Consider the following 25,993-nt stretch of genomic DNA (forward strand, 5'->3'; position numbering starts at 1 on the left):
GATTACCGATGCTGCGGCTGTGATATATAGATTACCGATGCTGCGGCTGTGATATATAGATTACCGATGCTGCGGCTGTGATATATAGATTACCGATGCTGGGGTTGTGATATATAGATTACCGATGCTGCGGCTGTGATATATAGATTACCGATGCTGCGGCTGTGATATATAGACTACCGATGCTGCGGCTGTGATATATAGATTACCGATGCTGCGGCTGTGATATATAGATTACCGATGCTGCGGCTGTGATATATAGACTACCGATGCTGCGGCTGTGATATATAGATTACCGATGCTGCGGCTGTGATATATAGATTACCGATGCTGCGGCTGTGATATATAGATTACCGATGCTGCGGCTGTGATATATAGATTACCGATGCTGCGGCTGTGATATATAGATTACCGATGCTGCGGCTGTGATATATAGATTACCGATGCTGCGGCTGTGATATATAGATTACCGATGCTGCGGCTGTGATATATAGATTACCGATGCTGCGGCTGTGATATATAGATTACCGATGCTGCGGCTGTGATATATAGATTACCGATGCTGCGGCTGTGATATATAGATTACCGATGCTGCGGCTGTGATATATAGATTACCGATGCTGCGGCTGTGATATATAGATTACCGATGCTGCGGCTGTGATATATAGATTACCGATGCTGCGGCTGTGATATATAGATTACCGATGCTGCGGCTGTGATATATAGATTACCGATGCTGCGGCTGTGATATATAGATTACCGATGCTGCGGCTGTGATATATAGATTACCGATGCTGCGGCTGTGATATATAGAATACCGATGCTGCGGCTGTGATATATAGACTACCGATGCTGCGGCTGTGATATATAGATTACCGATGCTGCGGCTGTGATATACAGATTACCGATGCTGCGGCTGTGATATATAGATTACCGATGCTGCGGCTGTGATATATAGATTACCGATGCTGCGGCTGTGATATATAGATTACCGATGCTGCGGCTGTGATATATAGATTACCGATGCTGCGGCTGTGATATATAGATTACCGATGCTGGGTCTGTGATATATAGATTACCGATGCTGCGGCTGTGATATATAGATTATCGATGCTGCGTCTGTGATATATAGATTACCGATGCTGCAGCTGTGATATATAGATTACCGATGCTGCGGCTGTGATATATAGATTATCGATGCTGCGGCTGTGATATATAGATTACCGATGCTGCGGCTGTGATATATAGATTACCGATGCTGCGGCTGTGATATATAGATTACCGATGCTGCGGCTGTGATATATAGATTACCGATGCTGCGGCTGTGATATATAGATTACCGATGCTGCGGCTGTGATATATAGACTACCGATGCTGCGGCTGTGATATATAGATTACCGATGCTGCGGCTGTGATATACAGATTACCGATGCTGCGGCTGTGATATATAGATTACCGATGCTGCGGCTGTGATATATAGATTACCGATGCTGCGGCTGTGATATATAGATTACCGATGCTGCGGCTGTGATATATAGATTACCGATGCTGCGGCTGTGATATATAGATTACCGATGCTGCGGCTGTGATATATAGATTACCGATGCTGCAGCTGTGATATATAGATTACCGATGCTGCGGCTGTGATATATAGATTACCGATGCTGGGTCTGTGATATATAGATTACCGATGCTGCGGCTGTGATATATAGATTATCGATGCTGCGTCTGTGATATATAGATTACCGATGCTGCAGCTGTGATATATAGATTACCGATGCTGCGGCTGTGATATATAGATTACCGATGCTACGGCTGTGATATATAGATTACCGATGCTGGGTCTGTGATATATAGATTACCGATGCTGCAGCTGTGATATATAGATTACCGATGCTGCAGCTGTGATATATAGATTACCGATGCTGCGGCTGTGATATATAGATTACCGATGCTGCGGCTGTGATATATAGATTACCGATGCTGCGGCTGTGATATATAGATTACCGATGCTGCAGCTGTGATATATAGATTACCGATGCTGCAGCTGTGATATATAGATTACCGATGCTGCAGCTGTGATATATAGATTACCGATGCTGCAGCTGTGATATATAGATTACCGATGCTGCGGCTGTGATATATAGATTACCGATGCTGCGGCTGTGATATATAGATTACCGATGCTGCGGCTGTGATATATAGACTACCGATGCTGCAGCTGTGATATATAGATTACCGATGCTGCGGCTGTGATATATAGATTACCGATGCTACGGCTGTGATATATAGATTACCGATGCTGCGGCTGTGATATATAGATTACCGATGCTACGGCTGTGATATATAGATTACCGATGCTGCAGCTGTGATATATAGATTACCGATGCTGCACCTGTGATATATAGATTACCGATGCTGCGGCTGTGATATATAGATTACCGATGCTGCACCTGTGATATATAGATTACCGATGCTGCGGCTGTGATATATAGATTACCGATGCTGCGGCTGTGATATATAGATTATCGATGCTGCGGCTGTGATATATAGATTACCGATGCTGGGTCTGTGATATATAGATTACCGATGCTGCGGCTGTGATATATAGATTACCGATGCTGCAGCTGTGATATATAGATTACCGATGCTGCGGCTGTGATATATAGATTACCGATGCTGCAGCTGTGATATATAGATTACCGATGCTGCGGCTGTGATATATAGATTACCGATGCTGCGGCTGTGATATATAGATTACCGATGCTGCGGCTGTGATATATAGATTACCGATGCTGCGGCTGTGATATATAGATTACCGATGCTGCGGCTGTGATATATAGATTACCGATGCTGCGGCTGTGATATATAGATTACCGATGCGGCGGCTGTGATATATAGATTACCGATGCTGCGGCTGTGATATATAGATTATCGATGCTGCGGCTGTGATATATAGATTATCGATGCTGCGGCTGTGATATATAGATTACCGATGCTGCGGCTGTGATATATAGATTACCGATGCTGCGGCTGTGATATATAGATTACCGATGCTGCGGCTGTGATATATAGATTACCGATGCTGCGGCTGTGATATATAGATTACCGATGCTACGGCTGTGATATATAGATTACCGATGCTGCGGCTGTGATATATAGATTACCGATGCTGCGGCTGTGATATATAGATTACCGATGCTGCGGCTGTGATATATAGATTACCGATGCTGGGGTTGTGATATATAGAATACCGATGCTGCGGCTGTGATATATAGATTACCGATGCTGCGGCTGTGATATATAGATTACCGATGCTGCGGCTGTGATATATAGATTACCGATGCTGCGGCTGTGATATATAGATTACCGATGCTGCGGCTGTGATATATAGATTACCGATGCTGCGGCTGTGATATATAGATTACCGATGCTGCGGCTGTGATATATAGATTACCGATGCTGCAGCTGTGATATATAGATTACCGATGCTGCGGCTGTGATATATAGATTACCGATGCTGCGGCTGTGATATATAGATTACCGATGCTGCGGCTGTGATATATAGATTACCGATGCTGCTGCTGTGATATATAGATTACCGATGCTGCGGCTGTGATATATAGATTACCGATGCTGCGGCTGTGATATATAGATTACCGATGCTGCGGCTGTGATATATAGATTACCGATGCTGCGGCTGTGATATATAGATTACCGATGCTGCGGCTGTGATATATAGATTACCGATGCTGCGGCTGTGATATATAGATTACCGATGCTGCGGCTGTGATATATAGATTACCGATGCTGCGGCTGTGATATATAGATTACCGATGCTGCGGCTGTGATATATAGATTACCGATGCTGCGGCTGTGATATATAGATTACCGATGCTGCGGCTGTGATATATAGATTACCGATGCTGCGGCTGTGATATATAGATTACCGATGCTGCGGCTGTGATATATAGATTACCGATGCTGCGGCTGTGATATATAGATTACCGATGCTGCTGCTGTGATATATAGATTACCGATGCTGCGGCTGTGATATATAGATTACCGATGCTGCGGCTGTGATATATAGATTACCGATGCTGCGGCTGTGATATATAGATTACCGATGCTGCGGCTGTGATATATAGATTACCGATGCTGCGGCTGTGATATATAGATTACCGATGCTGCGGCTGTGATATATAGATTACCGATGCTGCGGCTGTGATATATAGATTACCGATGCTGCGGCTGTGATATATAGATTACCGATGCTGCGGCTGTGATATATAGATTATCGATGCTGCAGCTGTGATATATAGATTACCGATGCTGCGGCTGTGATATATAGATTACCGATGCTGCGGCTGTGATATATAGATTACCGATGCTGCGGCTGTGATATATAGATTACCGATGCTGCGGCTGTGATATATAGATTACCGATGCTGCGGCTGTGATATATAGATTACCGATGCAGCGGCTGTGATATATAGATTACCGATGCTGCGGCTGTGATATATAGATTACCGATGCTGCGGCTGTGATATATAGATTACCGATGCTGCGGCTGTGATATATAGACTACCGATGCTGCGGCTGTGATATATAGATTACCGATGCTGCGGCTGTGATATATAGATTACCGATGCTGCGGCTGTGATATATAGATTACCGATGCTGCGGCTGTGATATATAGATTACCGATGCTGCGGCTGTGATATATAGATTACCGATGCTGGGGCTGTGATATATAGATTACCGATGCTGCGGCTGTGATATATAGATTACCGATGCTGCGGCTGTGATATATAGATTACCGATGCTGCGGCTGTGATATATAGATTACCGATGCTGCGGCTGTGATATATAGATTACCGATGCTGGGGCTGTGATATATAGATTACCGATGCTGCGGCTGTGATATATAGATTACCGATGCTGCGGCTGTGATATATAGATTACCGATGCTGCAGCTGTGATATATAGATTACCGATGCTGCAGCTGTGATATATAGATTACCGATGCTGCAGCTGTGATATATAGATTACCGATGCTGCGGCTGTGATATATAGATTACCGATGCTGCGGCTGTGATATATAGATTACCGATGCTGCGGCTGTGATATATAGATTACCGATGCTGCAGCTGTGATATATAGATTACCGATGCTGCAGCTGTGATATATAGATTACCGATGCTGCGGCTGTGATATATAGATTACCGATGCTGCGGCTGTGATATATAGATTACCGATGCTGCGGCTGTGATATATAGATTACCGATGCTGCGGCTGTGATATATAGATTACCGATGCTGCGGCTGTGATATATAGATTACCGATGCTGCGGCTGTGATATATAGATTACCGATGCTGCGGCTGTGATATATAGATTACCGATGCTGCGGCTGGTATATATAGATTACCGATGCTGCGGCTGTGATATATAGATTACCGATGCTGCGGCTGTGATATATAGATTACCGATGCTGCGGCTGTGATATATAGATTATCGATGCTGCGTCTGTGATATATAGATTACCGATGCTGCGGCTGTGATATATAGATTACCGATGCTGCAGCTGTGATATATAGATTACCGATGCTGCGGCTGTGATATATAGATTACCGATGCTGCAGCTGTGATATATAGATTACCGATGCTGCGGCTGTGATATATAGATTACCGATGCTGCGGCTGTGATATATAGATTACCGATGCTGCGGCTGTGATATATAGATTACCGCTGCTGCAGATAAGATATACTCTACCGATGCTGCAGATGATATATAGTCTACCGATGCTGCAGATGATATATAGTCTACCGTTGCTCCAGATTATATATAGTCTACCGTTGCTCCAGATTATATATAGTCTACCGTTGCTGCAGATAAAATATAGTCTACCGATACTGCAGATAAGATATAGTCTACCCATTGGTTTATTATTATGAGACAACATATGTAGGATATGGACTGGAGCCTACGGAGGAGCTGGCGCTCTGTGGGCTCGGCAGGTGACCTTGAAGCAATGTAATTTCTGCTTGAGGTGAAATGAGAAACCATCGTGGGGCATGAGATGTGAAACTCCAGGATCTCTGCAGTGATGAGGAGTCTGGTGTGCACCCCTGGGACCTAGGTCATAACTATTCTTTATATACCGGCTGCATTGAGGCCCCAGGGCAGGCAGACCGTGGAGAGGGGTTATATGAGGAGGTAGTAGAAAAGGGCACCTCACAGGCCAAGTAATAAAACCTCCATGTGCTCCTGTTCTTAGTCTGCACTGGTCACCTGGTCACCCAGCTGTATACAAGTCTACACAGACCCTTCCTGCTCTTCTCCCTCCCACTTTTTATAGAACACTATAGGTCAGTGCATTGTGTTCAGCATGACACACAGGTTTTGCTCTTGGGTGGTGTAGTATGCGCAGGACTGGATCACTAAGGTGGTATTGACCCGAGTGCGTTTGGCGTTTCAAGCTCTTCCTCGTTGTGATTGGCGCTTATGTCCTGTTATCCAGAGTAATGTTGTTAATCCTCTGCAGCTTATTTAAGTGTATTCAATTTACATGTAATCTATAGCAGTGGAGAACGAATGTGCGCTCCTAGCATGGGGTGGGGGAGGGGAGAGTCCGTGTCTCACTCCTGAACTTGAAAAAGAAAAAAGGCGCTTGCGATTTCCAGCAGAAATACAGCAGATTAAAATTTTTGACTATCTTTTCTCGGGCGGATAATTTTACGTGCAGAAACGCGACCACATTCGCAAACATTTCTTTCAAGGTTACAATGTAACCCTGTCATTTTATTATTGCGTGATCGAAAACGTGTTTTTTTAGATGTATTTTTGATGGAGGTTTTTATTCTCGCCTGAACTGCTACGTGTGAATAGAACCTTACGGAATATGGCGAACGCTATATTGTGGTTTGTTGTATATGAAGCAGTTATAAGACGTCTAGTCTACGGTTGTCATATGCGAAAATATCCTCGCACTAGCCCAGCTGCAGCGACAAATAATGGCACTTGTATTACTAATATTGCATGGACCCAGCGTTCATTTCCTCGCAAGTTCTCATGATCAAAGGCTTATATACATTTCTTGTGAAAGCTAATACCTTACTGGCTCCTCCCACTGCGCAATTTAGAATCTCAGTTCACACTGATCATATATTATAGATTTTTTGTAAAGTACAATAACAAAAAGTTCTATAACGTCCGAATATTCTCTGACCCTCATTTATTAGGCATTTTGCGCCACTTTAATGGTGGAAAAAACTGCGAATTTAGGCACTCGGTTTATTTGTAAAAAAAAATTGCAATTGTTCTGCGCTAATTTTGAAAAATAGGTGTGGCTTAGCTAAAGGGGTGGGGCCTCAACACCCCAACAGATTTACTATAATTTACGCCACAAACTGACATCAATTATAGCGAAAATCTATGGCAGTTCGGAGCTGGTGTAGATTTTTTCTGCTTGCTGTCACTGAATAGAAATATTCTTGTTTATATTCAGAGGCAGAAAACCTGTCCTGGCCTTGTCCTGCTCTCACAGCTGAAGGTTTGCTATACAATTGTATCCCACCTAGACAATCCTCTGTCATTGAAACTATCTTTACTTCAGACTGATATATTTGATCAAAACAGGTGATAGATTTGAGCTGAAAATCTAGGATTGTCTACACTGATACATTGTAACAAACAGAGTTCAGCCTTTGAATAAAAACGTTGCGTGTCCATTCAAAAAGTTGGGGTTTCTTACAATGTATCATGTTAGGTAAGAGTTATCTGCCTAGAGACAAGGATAGGGACTTGTGCGGCTACAGTGTTCAACTCACACGATGGATACATTGTAACAATCAGCTCTGTAAGCAAAACTAGTTCAAAAAGGGTTTCCAGCTTCTGGATCTAAAAAAGAAGGATACAATTCACTGACAGCATGCATGGATATTGAAAATAGTAATTAAAGGCCTCGTTTATGAAGCAATGTGCACCACTTTAGTAGCGCGAAAAAGTCTCTGTGTGAACATACCCTTACTGTGACCAGTTCAATGAATGCCCTCAAGATGGCGATCACCCCGTGTACGACAGTGAAGCCTCGTGGTAGTTTTTACAGACTGTTGGCCCCGGCAGCATAATCGATTGAGGTTAGAATAGCGAGCGCCTGACACACCGCCTCATCCATCCCCCGCCGGGACTCCGAGCACGTTCAGCGCAATCAATGAAAAGAGTTTTATGAGATTTTTTTGTTTCCTTGGGAAAAATGAGCTTTTAATAACACAGGATAAAATGTCCCATGATGTGAGGAACCAAAGTGTGATCGTATTACCTGCAACCCTGTGCGATTATACATTATTATTACATTATACCGGAGATCGGCCATTTACTAGTAAGGCGATGTTCACACGCTTAAGAAAAAACGTCTGAAAATACGGAGCGGTTCTCAAGGGAAATCTGCTCCTGATTTCCAGCTATTTTTTTTTTAGCAACTCAGGTTTTTCGCAGAGTTTTTTTCGATAGAGTCAATGAAAAACGACCGGAAAATTGGCCAAAAATAAGCAGTGTGAACATACCCTAATAGTGACCAGTATATTATACTATAGAGGAGGGTGTTATATCTAGTAATAGTCAGTATTATTACACTCCAGTGACTGGTATATTATAGTATAGAGGAGGGTGTTATATCTAGTAATAGTCAGTATTATTACACTCCAGTGACTGGTATATTATACTATAGAGGAGGGGTGTTATATCTAGTAATAGTCAGTATTATTACACTCCAGTGACTGGTATATTATAGTATAGAGGAGGGGTGTTATATCTAGTAATAGTCAGTATTATTACACTCCAGTGACTGGTATATTATACTATAGAGGAGGGTGTTATATCTAGTAATAGTCAGTATTATTACACTCCAGTGACTGGTATATTATACTATAGAGGAGGGTGTTATATCTAGTAATAGTCAGTATTATTACACTCCAGTGACTGGTATATTATACTATAGAGGATGGTGTTATATCTAGTAATAGTCAGTATTATTACACTCCAGTGACTGGTATATTATACTATAGAGGAGGGTGTTGTATCTAGTAATAGTCAGTGTTATTACACTCCAGTGACTGGTATATTATGCTATAGAGGAGGGTCTTATATCTAGTAATAGTCAGTATTATTACACTCCAGTGACTGGTATATTATACTATAGAGGAGGGTGTTATATCTAGTAATAGTCAGTATTATTACACTCCAGTGACTGGTATATTATACTATAGAGGAGGGATGTTATATCTAGTAATAGTCAGTATTATTACACTCCAGTGACTGGTATATTATACTATAGAGGAGGGTGTTATATCTAGTAATAGTCAGTATTATTACACTCCAGTGACTGGTATATTATACTATAGAGGAGGGATGTTATATCTAGTAATAGTCAGTATTATTACACTCCAGTGACTGGTATATTATGCTATAGAGGAGGGTCTTATATCTAGTAATAGTCAGTATTATTACACTCCAGTGACTGGTATATTATACTATAGAGGAGGGTGTTATATCTAGTAATAGTCAGTATTATTACACTCCAGTGACTGGTATATTATACTATAGAGGAGGGATGTTATATCTAGTAATAGTCAGTATTATTACACTCCAGTGACTGGTATATTATACTATAGAGGAGGGTGTTATATCTAGTAATAGTCAGTATTATTACACACCAGTGACTGGTATATTATACTATAGAGGAGGGGTGTTATATCTAGTAATAGTCAGTATTATTACACTCCAGTGACTGGTATATTATACTATAGAGGAGGGTGTTATATCTAGTAATAGTCAGTATTATTACACTCCAGTGACTGGTATATTATACTATAGAGGAGGGTGTTATATCTAGTAATAGTCAGTATTATTACACTCCAGTGACTGGTATATTACACTATAGAGGAGGGGTGTTATATCTAGTAATAGTCAGTATTATTACACTCCAGTGACTGGTATATTATACTATAGAGGAGGGATGTTATATCTAGTAATAGTCAGTATTATTACACTCCAGTGACTGGTATATTATAGTATAGAGGAGGGGTGTTATATCTAGTAATAGTCAGTATTATTACACTCCAGTGACTGGTATATTACACTATAGAGGAGGGGTGTTATATCTAGTAATAGTCAGTATTATTACACTCCAGTGACTGGTATATTACACTATAGAGGAGGGTGTTATATCTAGTAATAGTCAGTGTTATTACACTCCAGTGACTGGTATATTATACTATAGAGGAGGGTGTTATATCTAGTAATAGTCAGTATTATTACACTCCAGTGACTGGTATATTATACTATAGAGGAGGGTGTTATATCTAGTAATAGTCAGTATTATTACACTCCAGTGACTGGTATATTACACTATAGAGGAGGGGTGTTATATCTAGTAATAGTCAGTATTATTACACTCCAGTGACTGGTATATTATACTATAGAGGAGGGTGTTATATCTAGTAATAGTCAGTATTATTACACTCCAGTGACTGGTATATTATAGTATAGAGGAGGGGTGTTATATCTAGTAATAGTCAGTATTATTACACTCCAGTGACTGGTATATTACACTATAGAGGAGGGGTGTTATATCTAGTAATAGTCAGTATTATTACACTCCAGTGACTGGTATATTATACTATAGAGGAGGGTGTTATATCTAGTAATAGTCAGTATTATTACACTCCAGTGACTGGTATATTATACTATAGAGGAGGGTGTTATATCTAGTAATAGTCAGTATTATTACACTCCAGTGACTGGTATATTATACTATAGAGGAGGGTGTTATATCTAGTAATAGTCAGTATTATTACACTCCAGTGACTGGTATATTATACTATAGAGGAGGGTGTTATATCTAGTAATAGTCAGTATTATTACACTCCAGTGACTGGTATATTACACTATAGAGGAGGGGTGTTATATCTAGTAATAGTCAGTATTATTACACTCCAGTGACTGGTATATTATACTATAGAGGAGGGTGTTATATCTAGTAATAGTCAGTATTATTACACTCCAGTGACTGGTATATTATAGTATAGAGGAGGGTGTTATATCTAGTAATAGTCCATTACACTCCAGTGACCGGTATATTATACTATAGAGGAGGGGTGTTATATCTAGTAATAGTCAGTATTATTACACTCCAGTGACTGGTATATTATAGTATAGAGGAGGGGTGTTATATCTAGTAATAGTCAGTATTATTACACTCCAGTGACTGGTATATTATACTATAGAGGAGGGGTGTTATATCTAGTAATAGTCAGTATTATTACACTCCAGTGACTGGTATATTATACTATAGAGGAGGGATGTTATATCTAGTAATAGTCAGTATTATTACACTCCAGTGACTGGTATATTATACTATAGAGGAGGGTGTTATATCTAGTAATAGTCAGTATTATTACACTCCGGTGACTGGTATATTATACTATAGAGGAGGGTGTTATATCTAGTAATAGTCAGTATTATTACACTCCGGTGACTGGTATATTACACTATAGAGGAGGGGTGTTATATCTAGTAATAGTCAGTGTTATTACACTCCAGTGACTGGTATGTTATACTATAGAGGAGGGGTGTTATATCTAGTAATAGTCAGTGTTATTACACTCCAGTGACTGGTATATTATACTATAGAGGAGGGTGTTATATCTAGTAATAGTCAGTATTATTACACTCCAGTGACTGGTATATTATACTATAGAGGAGGGTGTTATATCTAGTAATAGTCAGTGTTATTACACTCCAGTGACTGGTATATTATACTATAGAGGAGGGTGTTATATCTAGTAATAGTCAGTGTTATTACACTCCAGTGACTGGTATATTATACTATAGAGGAGGGTGTTATATCTAGTAATAGTCAGTATTATTACACTCCAGTGACTGGTATATTATACTATAGAGGAGGGATGTTATATCTAGTAATAGTCAGTATTATTACACTCCAGTGACTGGTATATTATACTATAGAGGAGGGTGTTATATCTAGTAATAGTCAGTATTATTACACTCCAGTGACCGGTATATTATACTATAGAGGAGGGGTGTTATATCTAGTAATAGTCAGTATTATTACACTCCAGTGACCGGTATATTATAGTATAGAGGAGGGGTGTTATATCTAGTAATAGTCAGTATTATTACACTCCAGTGACTGGTATATTATACTATAGAGGAGGGGTGTTATATCTAGTAATAGTCAGTATTATTACACTCCAGTGACTGGTATATTATACTATAGAGGAGGGATGTTATATCTAGTAATAGTCAGTATTATTACACTCCAGTGACTGGTATATTATACTATAGAGGAGGGGTGTTATATCTAGTAATAGTCAGTATTATTACACTCCAGTGACTGGTATATTATAGTATAGAGGAGGGGTGTTATATCTAGTAATAGTCAGTATTATTACACTCCAGTGACTGGTATATTATACTATAGAGGAGGGGTGTTATATCTAGTAATAGTCAGTATTATTACAATCCAGTGACTGGTATATTATACTATAGAGGAGGGATGTTATATCTAGTAATAGTCAGTATTATTACACACCAGTGACTGGTATATTATACTATAGAGGAGGGGTGTTATATCTAGTAATAGTCAGTATTATTACACTCCAGTGACTGGTATATTACACTATAGAGGAGGGGTGTTATATCTAGTAATAGTCAGTATTATTACACTCCAGTGACTGGTATATTATACTATAGAGGAGGGTGTTATATCTAGTAATAGTCAGTATTATTACACTCCAGTGACTGGTATATTATACTATAGAGGAGGGGTGTTATATCTAGTAATAGTCAGTATTATTACACTCCAGTGACTGGTATATTATACTATAGAGGAGGGTGTTATATCTAGTAATAGTCAGTATTATTACACTCCAGTGACTGGTATATTATACTATAGAGGAGGGTGTTATATCTAGTAATAGTCAGTATTATTACACTCCAGTGACTGGTATATTATACTATAGAGGAGGGTGTTATATCTAGTAATAGTCAGTATTATTACACTCCAGTGACTGGTATATTATACTATAGAGGAGGGGTGTTATATCTAGTAATAGTCAGTATTATTACACTCCAGTGACTGGTATATTACACTATAGAGGAGGGGTGTTATATCTAGTAATAGTCAGTATTATTACACTCCAGTGACTGGTATATTATACTATAGAGGAGGGATGTTATATCTAGTAATAGTCAGTATTATTACACTCCAGTGACTGGTATATTATACTATAGAGGAGGGTGTTATATCTAGTAATAGTCAGTATTATTACACTCCAGTGACTGGTATATTATAGTATAGAGGAGGGGTGTTATATCTAGTAATAGTCAGTATTATTACACTCCAGTGACTGGTATATTACACTATAGAGGAGGGGTGTTATATCTAGTAATAGTCAGTATTATTACACTCCAGTGACTGGTATATTATACTATAGAGGAGGGTGTTATATCTAGTAATAGTCAGTATTATTACACTCCAGTGACTGGTATATTATACTATAGAGGAGGGGTGTTATATCTAGTAATAGTCAGTATTATTACACTCCAGTGACTGGTATATTACACTATAGAGGAGGGGTGTTATATCTAGTAATAGTCAGTATTATTACACTCCAGTGACTGGTATATTATACTATAGAGGAGGGTGTTATATCTAGTAATAGTCAGTATTATTACACTCCAGTGACTGGTATATTATAGTATAGAGGAGGGGTGTTATATCTAGTAATAGTCAGTATTATTACACTCCAGTGACTGGTATATTACACTATAGAGGAGGGGTGTTATATCTAGTAATAGTCAGTATTATTACACTCCAGTGACTGGTATATTATACTATAGAGGAGGGATGTTATATCTAGTAATAGTCAGTATTATTACACTCCAGTGACTGGTATATTATACTATAGAGGAGGGTGTTATATCTAGTAATAGTCAGTATTATTACACTCCAGTGACCGGTATATTATACTATAGAGGAGGGGTGTTATATCTAGTAATAGTCAGTATTATTACACTCCAGTGACTGGTATATTATAGTATAGAGGAGGGGTGTTATATCTAGTAATAGTCAGTATTATTACACTCCAGTGACTGGTATATTATACTATAGAGGAGGGGTGTTATATCTAGTAATAGTCAGTATTATTACACTCCAGTGACTGGTATATTATACTATAGAGGAGGGATGTTATATCTAGTAATAGTCAGTATTATTACACTCCAGTGACTGGTATATTATACTATAGAGGAGGGTGTTATATCTAGTAATAGTCAGTATTATTACACTCCGGTGACTGGTATATTATACTATAGAGGAGGGTGTTATATCTAGTAATAGTCAGTATTATTACACTCCGGTGACTGGTATATTACACTATAGAGGAGGGGTGTTATATCTAGTAATAGTCAGTATTATTACACTCCAGTGACTGGTATGTTATACTATAGAGGAGGGGTGTTATATCTAGTAATAGTCAGTGTTATTACACTCCAGTGACTGGTATATTATACTATAGAGGAGGGTGTTATATCTAGTAATAGTCAGTGTTATTACACTCCAGTGACTGGTATATTATACTATAGAGGAGGGTGTTATATCTAGTAATAGTCAGTGTTATTACACTCCAGTGACTGGTATATTATACTATAGAGGAGGGTGTTATATCTAGTAATAGTCAGTGTTATTACACTCCAGTGACTGGTATATTATACTATAGAGGAGGGTGTTATATCTAGTAATAGTCAGTATTATTACACTCCAGTGACTGGTATATTATACTATAGAGGAGGGATGTTATATCTAGTAATAGTCAGTATTATTACACTCCAGTGACTGGTATATTATACTATAGAGGAGGGTGTTATATCTAGTAATAGTCAGTATTATTACACTCCAGTGACCGGTATATTATACTATAGAGGAGGGGTGTTATATCTAGTAATAGTCAGTATTATTACACTCCAGTGACTGGTATATTATAGTATAGAGGAGGGGTGTTATATCTAGTAATAGTCAGTATTATTACACTCCAGTGACTGGTATATTATACTATAGAGGAGGGGTGTTATATCTAGTAATAGTCAGTATTATTACACTCCAGTGACTGGTATATTATACTATAGAGGAGGGTGTTATATCTAGTAATAGTCAGTATTATTACACTCCAGTGACTGGTATATTATACTATAGAGGAGGGATGTTATATCTAGTAATAGTCAGTATTATTACACTCCAGTGACTGGTATATTATGCTATAGAGGAGGGGTGTTATATCTAGTAATAGTCAGTATTATTACACTCCAGTGACTGGTATATTATACTATAGAGGAGGGGTGTTATATCTAGTAATAGTCAGTATTATTACACTCCAGTGACTGGTATATTATACTATAGAGGAGGGTGTTATATCTAGTAATAGTCAGTATTATTACACTCCAGTGACTGGTATATTATAGTATAGAGGAGGGTGTTATATCTAGTAATAGTCAGTATTATTACACTCCAGTGACTGGTATATTACACTATAGAGGAGGGTGTTATATCTATTCATAGTCAGTATTATTACACTCCAGTGACTGGTATATTATAGTATAGAGGAGGGTGTTATATCTAGTAATAGTCAGTGTTATTACACTCCAGTGACTGGTATATTATACTATAGAGGAGGGGTGTTATATCTAGTAATAGTCAGTATTATTACACTCCAGTGACTGGTATATTATACTATAGAGGAGGGGTGTTATATCTAGTAATAGTCAGTGTTATTACACTCCAGTGACTGGTATATTATACTATAGAGGAGGGATGTTATATCTAGTAATAGTCAGTATTCTTACACTCCAGTGACTGGTATATTATACTATAGAGGAGGATGTTATATCTAGTAATAGTCAGTATTATTACACTCCAGTGACTGGTATATTATACTATAGAGGAGGGTGTTATATCTAGTAATAGTCAGTGTTATTACACTCCAGTGACCGGTATATTATACTATAGAGGAGGGTGTTATATCTAGTAATAGTCAGTATTATTACACTCCAGTGACTGGTATATTATACTATAGAGGAGGGTGTTATATCTAGTAATAGTCAGTATTATTACACTCCAGTGACTGGTATATTACACTATAGAGGAGGGTGTTATATCTAGTAATAGTCAGTATTATTACACTCCAGTGACTGGTATATTATACTATAGAGGAGGGTGTTATATCTAGTAATAGTCAGTATTATTGCACTCCAGTGACTGGTATATTATACTATAGAGGAGGGTGTTATATCTAGTAATAGTCAGTATTATTACACTCCAGTGACTGGTATATTATACTATAGAGGAGGGTGTTATATCTAGTAATAGTCAGTATTATTACACTCCAGTGACCGGTATATTATACTATAGAGGAGGGTGTTATATCTAGTAATAGTCAGTATTATTACACTCCGGTGTATATTATACTATAGAGGAGGGTGTTATATCTAGTAATAGTCAGTATTATTACACTCCAGTGACTGGTATATTATACTATAGAGGAGGGTGTTATATCTAGTAATAGTCAGTATTATTACACTCCAGTGACCGGTATATTATACTATAGAGGAGGGTGTTATATCTAGTAATAGTCAGTAAAAATTACACTCCAGTGACTGGTATATTATACTATAGAGGAGGGATGTTATATCTAGTAATAGTCAGTATTATTACACTCCAGTGACTGGTATATTATACTATAGAGGAGGGTGTTATATCTAGTAATAGTCAGTAGTATTACACTCCAGTGACTGGTATATTATACTATAGAGGAGGGTGTTGTATCTAGTAATAGTCAGTATTATTACACTCCAGTGACTGGTATATTATACTATAGAGGAGGGTGTTACATCTAGTAATAGTCAGTATTATTACACTCCAGTGACTGGTATATTATACTATAGAGGAGGGTGTTACATCTAGTAATAGTCAGTATTATTACACTCCAGTGACTGGTATATTATACTATAGAGGAGGGTGTTACATCTAGTAATAGTCAGTATTATTACACTCCAGTGACTGGTATATTATACTATAGAGGAGGGTGTTATATCTAGTAATAGTCAGTATTATTACACTCCAGTGACTGGTATATTATACTATAGAGGAGGGGTGTTATATCTAGTAATAGTCAGTATTATTACACTCCAGTGACTGGTATATTATACTATAGAGGAGGGTGTTATATCTAGTAATAGTCAGTATTATTACACTCCAGTGGCTGGTATATTATACTATAGAGGAGGGGTGTTGTATCTAGTAATAGTCAGTATTATTACACTCCAGTGACTGGTATATTATACTATAGAGGAGGGTGTTATATCTAGTAATAGTCAGTATTATTACACTCCAGTGACTGGTATATTATACTATAGAGGAGGGTGTTATATCTAGTAATAGTCAGTGTTATTACACTCCAGTGACTGGTATATTATACTATAGAGGAGGGTGTTATATCTAGTAATAGTCAGTATTATTACACTCCAGTGACTGGTATATTATACTATAGAGGAGGGTGTTATATCTAGTAATAGTCAGTGTTATTACACTCCAGTGACTGGTATATTATACTATAGAGGAGGGGTGTTATATCTAGTAATAGTCAGTATTATTACACTCCAGTGACTGGTATATTATACTATAGAGGAGGGTGTTATATCTAGTAATAGTCAGTATTATTACACTCCAGTGACTGGTATATTATACAATAGAGGAGGGGTGTTATATCTAGTAATAGTCAGTATTATTACACTCCAGTGACTGGTATATTATACTATAGAGGAGGGTGTTATATCTAGTAATAGTCAGTATTATTACACTCCAGTGACTGGTATATTATACTATAGAGGAGGGATGTTATATCTAGTAATAGTCAGTATTATTACACTCCAGTGACTGGTATATTATACTATAGAGGAGGGGTGTTATATCTAGTAATAGTCAGTATTATTACACTCCAGTGACTGGTATATTATACTATAGAGGAGGGTGTTATATCTAGTAATAGTCAGTATTATTACACTCCAGTGACTGGTATATTATACTATAGAGGATGGTGTTATATCTAGTAATAGTCAGTATTATTACACTCCAATGACTGGTATATTATACTATAGAGGATGGGTGTTATATCTAGTAATAGTCAGTATTATTACACTCCAGTGACTGGTATATTATACTATAGAGGAGGGGTGTTATATCTAGTAATAGTCAGTATTATTACACTCCAGTGACTGGTATATTATACTATAGAGGAGGGTGTTATATCTAGTAATAGTCAGTATTATTACACTCCAGTGACCGGTATATTATACTATAGAGGAGGGTGTTATATCTAGTAATAGTCAGTATTATTACACTCCAGTGACTGGTATATTATACTATAGAGGAGGGGTGTTATATCTAGTAATAGTCAGTATTATTACACTCCAGTGACTGGTATATTATACTATAGAGGAGGGGTGTTATATCTAGTAATAGTCAGTATTATTACACTCCAGTGACTGGTATATTATACTATAGAGGAGGGTGTTATATCTAGTAATAGTCAGTATTATTACACTCCAGTGACTGGTATATTATAGTATAGAGGAGGGGTGTTATATCTAGTAATAGTCAGTATTATTACACTCCAGTGACTGGTATATTACACTATAGAGGAGGGGTGTTATATCTAGTAATAGTCAGTAAAAATTACACTCCAGTGACTGGTATATTATACTATAGAGGAGGGATGTTATATCTAGTAATAGTCAGTATTATTACACTCCAGTGACTGGTATATTATACTATAGAGGAGGGTGTTATATCTAGTAATAGTCAGTATTATTACACTCCAGTGACTGGTATATTATACTATAGAGGAGGGTGTTGTATCTAGTAATAGTCAGTATTATTACACTCCAGTGACTGGTATATTATACTATAGAGGAGGGTGTTACATCTAGTAATAGTCAGTATTATTACACTCCAGTGACTGGTATATTATACTATAGAGGAGGGTGTTACATCTAGTAATAGTCAGTATTATTACACTCCAGTGACTGGTATATTATACTATAGAGGAGGGTGTTATATCTAGTAATAGTCAGTATTATTACACTCCAGTGACTGGTATATTATACTATAGAGGAGGGTGTTATATCTAGTAATAGTCAGTATTATTACACTCCAGTGACTGGTATATTATACTATAGAGGAGGGTGTTATATCTAGTAATAGTCAGTATTATTACACTCCAGTGACTGGTATATTATACAATAGAGGAGGGGTGTTATATCTAGTAATAGTCAGTATTATTACACTCCAGTGACTGGTATATTATACTATAGAGGAGGGTGTTATATCTAGTAATAGTCAGTATTATTACACTCAAGTGACTGGTATATTATACTATAGAGGAGGGATGTTATATCTAGTAATAGTCAGTATTATTACACTCCAGTGACTGGTATATTATACTATAGAGGAGGGGTGTTATATCTAGTAATAGTCAGTATTATTACACTCCAGTGACTGGTATATTATACTATAGAGGAGGGTATTATATCTAGTAATAGTCAGTATTATTACACTCCAGTGACTGGTATATTATACTATAGAGGATGGTGTTATATCTAGTAATAGTCAGTATTATTACACTCCAATGACTGGTATATTATACTATAGAGGATGGGTGTTATATCTAGTAATAGTCAGTATTATTACACTCCAGTGACTGGTATATTATACTATAGAGGAGGGGTGTTATATCTAGTAATAGTCAGTATTATTACACTCCAGTGACTGGTATATTATACTATAGAGGAGGGTGTTATATCTAGTAATAGTCAGTATTATTACACTCCAGTGACTGGTATATTATACTATAAAGGAGGGTGTTATATCTAGTAATAGTCAGTATTATTACACTCCAGTGACTGGTATATTATACTATAGAGGATGGGTGTTATATCTAGTAATAGTCAGTATTATTACACTCCAGTGACTGGTATATTACACTATAGAGGAGGGTGTTATATCTAGTAATAGTCAGTATTATTACACTCCAGTGACTGGTATATTATACTATAGAGGAGGGGTGTTATATCTAGTAATAGTCAGTATTATTACACTCCAGTGACTGGTATATTATACTATAGAGGATGGTGTTATATCTAGTAATAGTCAGTATTATTACACTCCAGTGACTGGTATATTATACTATAGAGGATGGGTGTTATATCTAGTAATAGTCAGTATTATTACACTCCAGTGACTGGTATATTACACTATAGAGGAGGGTGTTATATCTAGTAATAGTCAGTATTATTACACTCCAGTGACTGGTATATTATACTATAGAGGAGGGGTGTTATATCTAGTAATAGTCAGTATTATTACACTCCAGTGACTGGTATATTATACTATAGAGCAGGGTGTTATATCTAGTAATAGTCAGTATTATTACACTCCAGTGACTGGTATATTATACTATATAGGAGGGTGTTATATCTAGTAATAGTCAGTATTATTACACTCCAGTGACTGGTATATTATACTATATAGGAGGGGTGTTATATCTAGTAATAGTCAGTATTATTACACTCCAGTGACTGGTATATTATACTATAGAGGAGGGGGTGTTATATCTAGTAATAGTCAGTATTATTACACTCCAGTGACTGGTATATTATGCTATAGAGGAGGGGTGTTATATCTAGTAATAGTCAGTATTATTACACTCCAGTGACTGGTATATTACACTATAGAGGAGGGTGTTATATCTAGTAATAGTCAGTATTATTACACTCCAGTGACTGGTATATTATACTATAGAGGAGGGGTGTTATATCTAGTAATAGTCAGTATTATTACACTCCAGTGGCTGGTATATTATACTATAGAGGAGGGGTGTTATATCTAGTAGTAGTCAGTATTATTACACTCCAGTGACTGGTATATTATACTATAGAGGAGGGGTGTTATATCTAGTAATAGTCAGTATTATTACACTCCAGTGACTGGTATGTTATACTATAGAGGAGGGATGTTATATCTAGTAATAGTCAGTATTATTACACTCCAGTGACTGGTATATTATACTATAGAGGAGGGTGTTATATCTAGTAATAGTCAGTATTATTACACTCCAGTGACTGGTATATTATACTATAGAGGAGGGTGTTATATCTAGTAATAGTCAGTATTATTACACTCCAGTGACTGGTATATTATACTATAGAGGAGGGGTGTTATATCTAGTAGTAGTCAGTATTATTACACTCCAGTGACTGGTATATTATACTATATAGGAGGGTGTTATATCTAGTAATAGTCAGTATTATTACACTCCAGTGTATATTATATGGTGTTTGTATTATATGACATGTCAGTGACCAGCGTGTTGCTTCGTCTTTCTTGCAGATCCTCCTAAGGAGCCGGTGCTGATGTGCAGGTCTAATAATTATCCCTCCTCCTTCTACTGCAGTTGGCATCTTCCGATTCCGAGCTACATCCCCAACTATTTCAACATCACTGTTAAGTATGTACCCCCCCCCCCCTCCGTGCCCGATGGCTATCACTTCTCCAGTACTGCCAACATTAGAACATGGCAAGGGGTGACCCTTCAAAATTAGAATGTGTAGGGTGTATCACTCCCATCATCCTACCGTTCTGTACACAGGGTGTATCACTCCTATCATCCTACCGTTCTGTACACAGGGTGTATCACTCCTATCATCCTACCGTTCTGTACACAGGGTGTATCACTCCTATCATCCTAGACCTCTGTATACAGGGTGTATTCTACACCCATCATCCTACAGCTCTGTATATAGGGTGTATTACTCCATGTCATCCAAGAGCTCCGTACACAGTATAGATCACTCCCATCATCCTACTTCGTTCATTACAATCAGTGTCTCTTTAGTAACTGTAGGATGATGGGAGTGATACGACCTGTGTATAACGCTGTGGTGTATGCCAGTAAATAAGTGACCCCTTTTTCAGTATCTATATGCAGGTAGGAGTCATTTCTTTATGTTGTATCTACAGACACGGGGCTACGCAGCTCTACTGTGAGAGAGACCCGTTCCCCAAAAACCGGTGCCACATCAAGTACAGCCGCCTCTTCTCCACCCTGAAGTACGAAGTGACCGTCATTGCCACCAACGCCCTGGGGAAGAGCTCCTCCACCATCAGCTTCGATGAGTTCACAATAGGTAACATATTCCACTGAATAACATGAGATATATCATAACAGCGTCGCCCTCTGAAATACTCTGTGCTGCTGTGAGCCCCACTCAAACTACCCCTGCCTTGCAGTCCTATCCTTGCACTTCTCTCCTGAAATACTCTGTCCTACTGGGGGACCCTTATTCATCCTAATATAAAATGGTTTGTGATCTTCTACCAAATCAGCACACTCCTCTCCTAAAATACTCTGTGCTGCGAAGAAGCACAAGTTTGAGCATTTTGAGAATTGCGCTCACTCTGTAACGCCGCTGCGGAGGCGGAAGAAGTACGGATCAACCGCAGACTCCTGAAAAACAAAGTGGGATCAAAGTGAGAGTTAATCGAGTGCGAGGGATGAGAGTGAGCGCCGCTCCAGAGCCATCCCGATGTCACACGGCTTGTCCTGAAATCCGCTCTAGTTTTAATTGCGTTGGCTTACCGCGCTTCTGGCAGCACATGTGACTGCGGCGCCAATAAAACTAATTAAATTGGAAAGACATGGGAAGCAGAACGTTTGGACCTGGCTGTCAAACTGCTGAGGTTTTGTGGCTCGCTGACATTCTCCATCTCATAGTCCCTCTCCGCTGCCGGCTGCCTTCTCTACAAGACCGCCAAGAGTCGCAGGAGAAATTAACCCCATCATCTCCAAGGGGCGAACAATGCATGGCGAGGGTCCCAAGGATGTGACATTACTACATGGAAGAGACGGCTCTGTCTGTCTATAACGTGTGCAGAATCGCAGATGTGAAAGGAGAACCCGAAGAACCGGCGGATGAAGTCCAGCATGACCCAAACACTGGAGATCCTCCAGAAGAAACATAACTGGCTATAGTGCCACCTGTTGGTGACTACCCTGTAAGTCGAGGTCTGACCAATATAAAGCCTTGTAACATGACTCTAGTTTATAGCCAAACCAGTGACCCGCATCTGTAGATTTCACTGTTATGGAGTATTTGCTCCTCATCAGTGCATAGTAAGGTTGTGGTTCAGAAAGTTTCCACACAGCTCTTGGTAGGTACTGATTTTCCGTGAAGTCGTTATATTCTTGTATATAGGAGCAGTATTATAGTAGTTATATTCTTGTACATAGGGGGGTAGTATTATAGTAGTTATATTCTTGTATATAGGAGCAGTATTATAGTAGTTATATTCTTGTATATATGAGCAGTATTATAGTAGTTATATTCTTGTATATAGGTGGCAGTATTATAGTAGTTATATTCTTGTATATAGAAGCAGTATTATAGTAGTTATATTCTTGTATATAGAAGCAGTATTATAGTAGTTATATTCTTGTATATAGGAGCAGTATTATAGTAGTTATATTCTTGTACATAGGAGGCAGTATTATAGTAGTTATAGTCTTGTATATAGGAGCAGTATTATAGTAGTTATATTCTTGTATATAGGGTCAGTATTATAGTAGTTATATTCTTGTATATAGGGAGCAGTATTATAGTAGTTATATTCTTGTATATAGGAGGCAGTATTATAGTAGTTATATTCTTGTACATAGGAGCAGTATGATAGTAGTTATATTCTTGTACATAGGGGGCAGTATTATAGTAGTTATATTCTTGTACATAAGGAGCAGTATTATAGTAGTTATATTCTTGTATATAGGAGGCAGTATTATAGTAGTTATATTCTTGTACATAGGAGCAGTATTATAGTAGTTATATTCTTGTACATAGGGGGCAGTATTATAGTAGTTATATTCTTGTACATAGGGAGCAGTATTATAGTAGTTATATTCTTGTATATAGGAGCAGTATTATAGTAGTTATATTCTTGTATATAGGGTCAGTATTATAGTGGTTATATTCTTGTATATAGGGAGCAGTATTATAGTAGTTATATTCTTGTATATAGGAGGCAGTATTATAGTAGTTATATTCTTGTACATAGGAGCAGTATTATAGTAGTTATATTCTTGTACATAGGGGGCAGTATTATAGTAGTTATATTCTTGTATATAGGGGCAGTATTATAGTAGTTATATTCTTGTACATAGGGGGCAGAATTATAGTAGTTATATTCTTGTATATAGGGGGCAGTATTATAGTAGTTATATTCTTGTATATATGAAGCAGTATTATAGTAGTTATATTCTTGTATATAGGAGCAGTATTATAGTAGTTATATTCTTGTATATAGGGGCAGTATTATAGTAGTTATATTCTTGTATATAGGGGGCAGTATTATAGAAGTTATGTTCTTGTATATAGGGGGCAGTATTATAGTAGTTCTATTCTTGTATATAGGGGCAGTATTATACTAGTTATATTCTTGTAGGTAGGGGGCAGTATTATACTAGTTATATTCTTGTACGTAGGGGGTAGTATTATAGTAGTTATATTCTTGTACATAGGAGGCAATATTATAGTAGTTATATTCTTGTACATAGGAGCAGTATTATAGTAGTTATATTCTTGTATATAGGAGGCAGTATTATAGTAGTTATATTCTTGTATATAGGAGCAGTATTATAGTAGTTATATTCTTGTATATAGGGAGCAGTATTATAGTAGTTATATTCTTGTATATAGGGGGCAGTATTATAGTAGTTATATTCTTGTATATAGGGGGCAGTATTATAGTAGTTATATTCTTGTATATAGGGGCAGTGTTATAGTAGTTATATTCTTGTATATAGGGGCAGTATTATAGTAGTTATATTCTTGTACATAGGGGGCAGTATTATAGTAGTTATATTCTTGTATATAGGGGGCAGTATTATAGTAGTTATATTCTTGTACATAGGAGCAGAATTATAGTAGTTATATTCTTGTATATAGGTGGCAGTATTATAGTAGTTATATTCTTGTATATAGGGGGCAGTATTATAGTAGTTATATTCTTGTGTATAGGGGCAGTATTATAATAGTTATATTCTTGTATATAGGGAGCAGTATTATAGTAGTTATAGTCTTGTATATAGGGGCAGTATTATAGTAGTTATATTCTTGTACATAGGGGCAATGTTATAGTAGTTATATTCTTGTATATAGGGGCAGTATTATAGTAGTTATATTCTTGTACATAGGGGGCAGTATTATAGTAGTTATATTCTTGTATATAGGGGCAGTATTATAGTAGTTATATTCTTGTACATAGGAGCAGTATTATAGTAGTTATATTGTTGTACATAGGAGCAGTATTATACTAGTTATATTCTTGTAGGTAGGGGGCAGTATTATACTAGTTATATTCTTGTTCATAGGAGAAAGTTTTATAGTAGTTGTATTCTTGTATATAGGGGCAGTGTTATAGTAGTTATATTCTTGTATATAGGGAGCAGTATTATAGTAGTTATAGTCTTGTATATAGGGGCAGTATTATAGTAGTTATATTCTTGTACATAGGGGGCAGTATTATAGTAGTTATATTCTTGTATATAGGGGGCAGTATTATAGTAGTTATATTCTTGTACATAGGAGCAGTATTATAGTAGTTATATTCTTGTATATAGGGGGCAGTATTATAGTAGTTATATTCTTGTACATAGGGGGCAGTATTATAGTAGTTATATTCTTGTATATAGAGGGCAGTATTATAGTAGTTATATTCTTGTATATAGGAGGCAGTATTATGGTAGTTATATTCTTGTACATAGGGGGCAGTATTATAGTAGTTATATTCTTGTATATAGGAGTAGTA

The 25,993-nt window shown here is 37.4% G+C and overlaps 1 protein-coding gene across 5 annotated transcripts in view; it reads left to right on the forward strand.

Annotated features, from left to right (window-relative positions):
- The window catches only part of CNTFR (ciliary neurotrophic factor receptor), a 440,906-nt gene that overhangs the window by 363,478 nt on the left and 51,435 nt on the right, over window positions 1-25,993 (forward strand). For all 5 annotated transcript variants that reach the window (XM_075842688.1, XM_075842662.1, XM_075842668.1 and 2 more), the window contains 2 exons: window positions 21,524-21,641; window positions 22,154-22,320. In XM_075842688.1, the coding sequence (XP_075698803.1) occupies window positions 21,524-21,641; window positions 22,154-22,320 (285 nt within the window). The remainder of the gene's footprint in view (window positions 1-21,523; window positions 21,642-22,153; window positions 22,321-25,993) is intronic.

This window comes from Rhinoderma darwinii, chromosome 1 (assembly GCF_050947455.1).
Source record: "Rhinoderma darwinii isolate aRhiDar2 chromosome 1, aRhiDar2.hap1, whole genome shotgun sequence".
Lineage (NCBI taxonomy): Eukaryota > Metazoa > Chordata > Amphibia > Anura > Rhinodermatidae > Rhinoderma > Rhinoderma darwinii.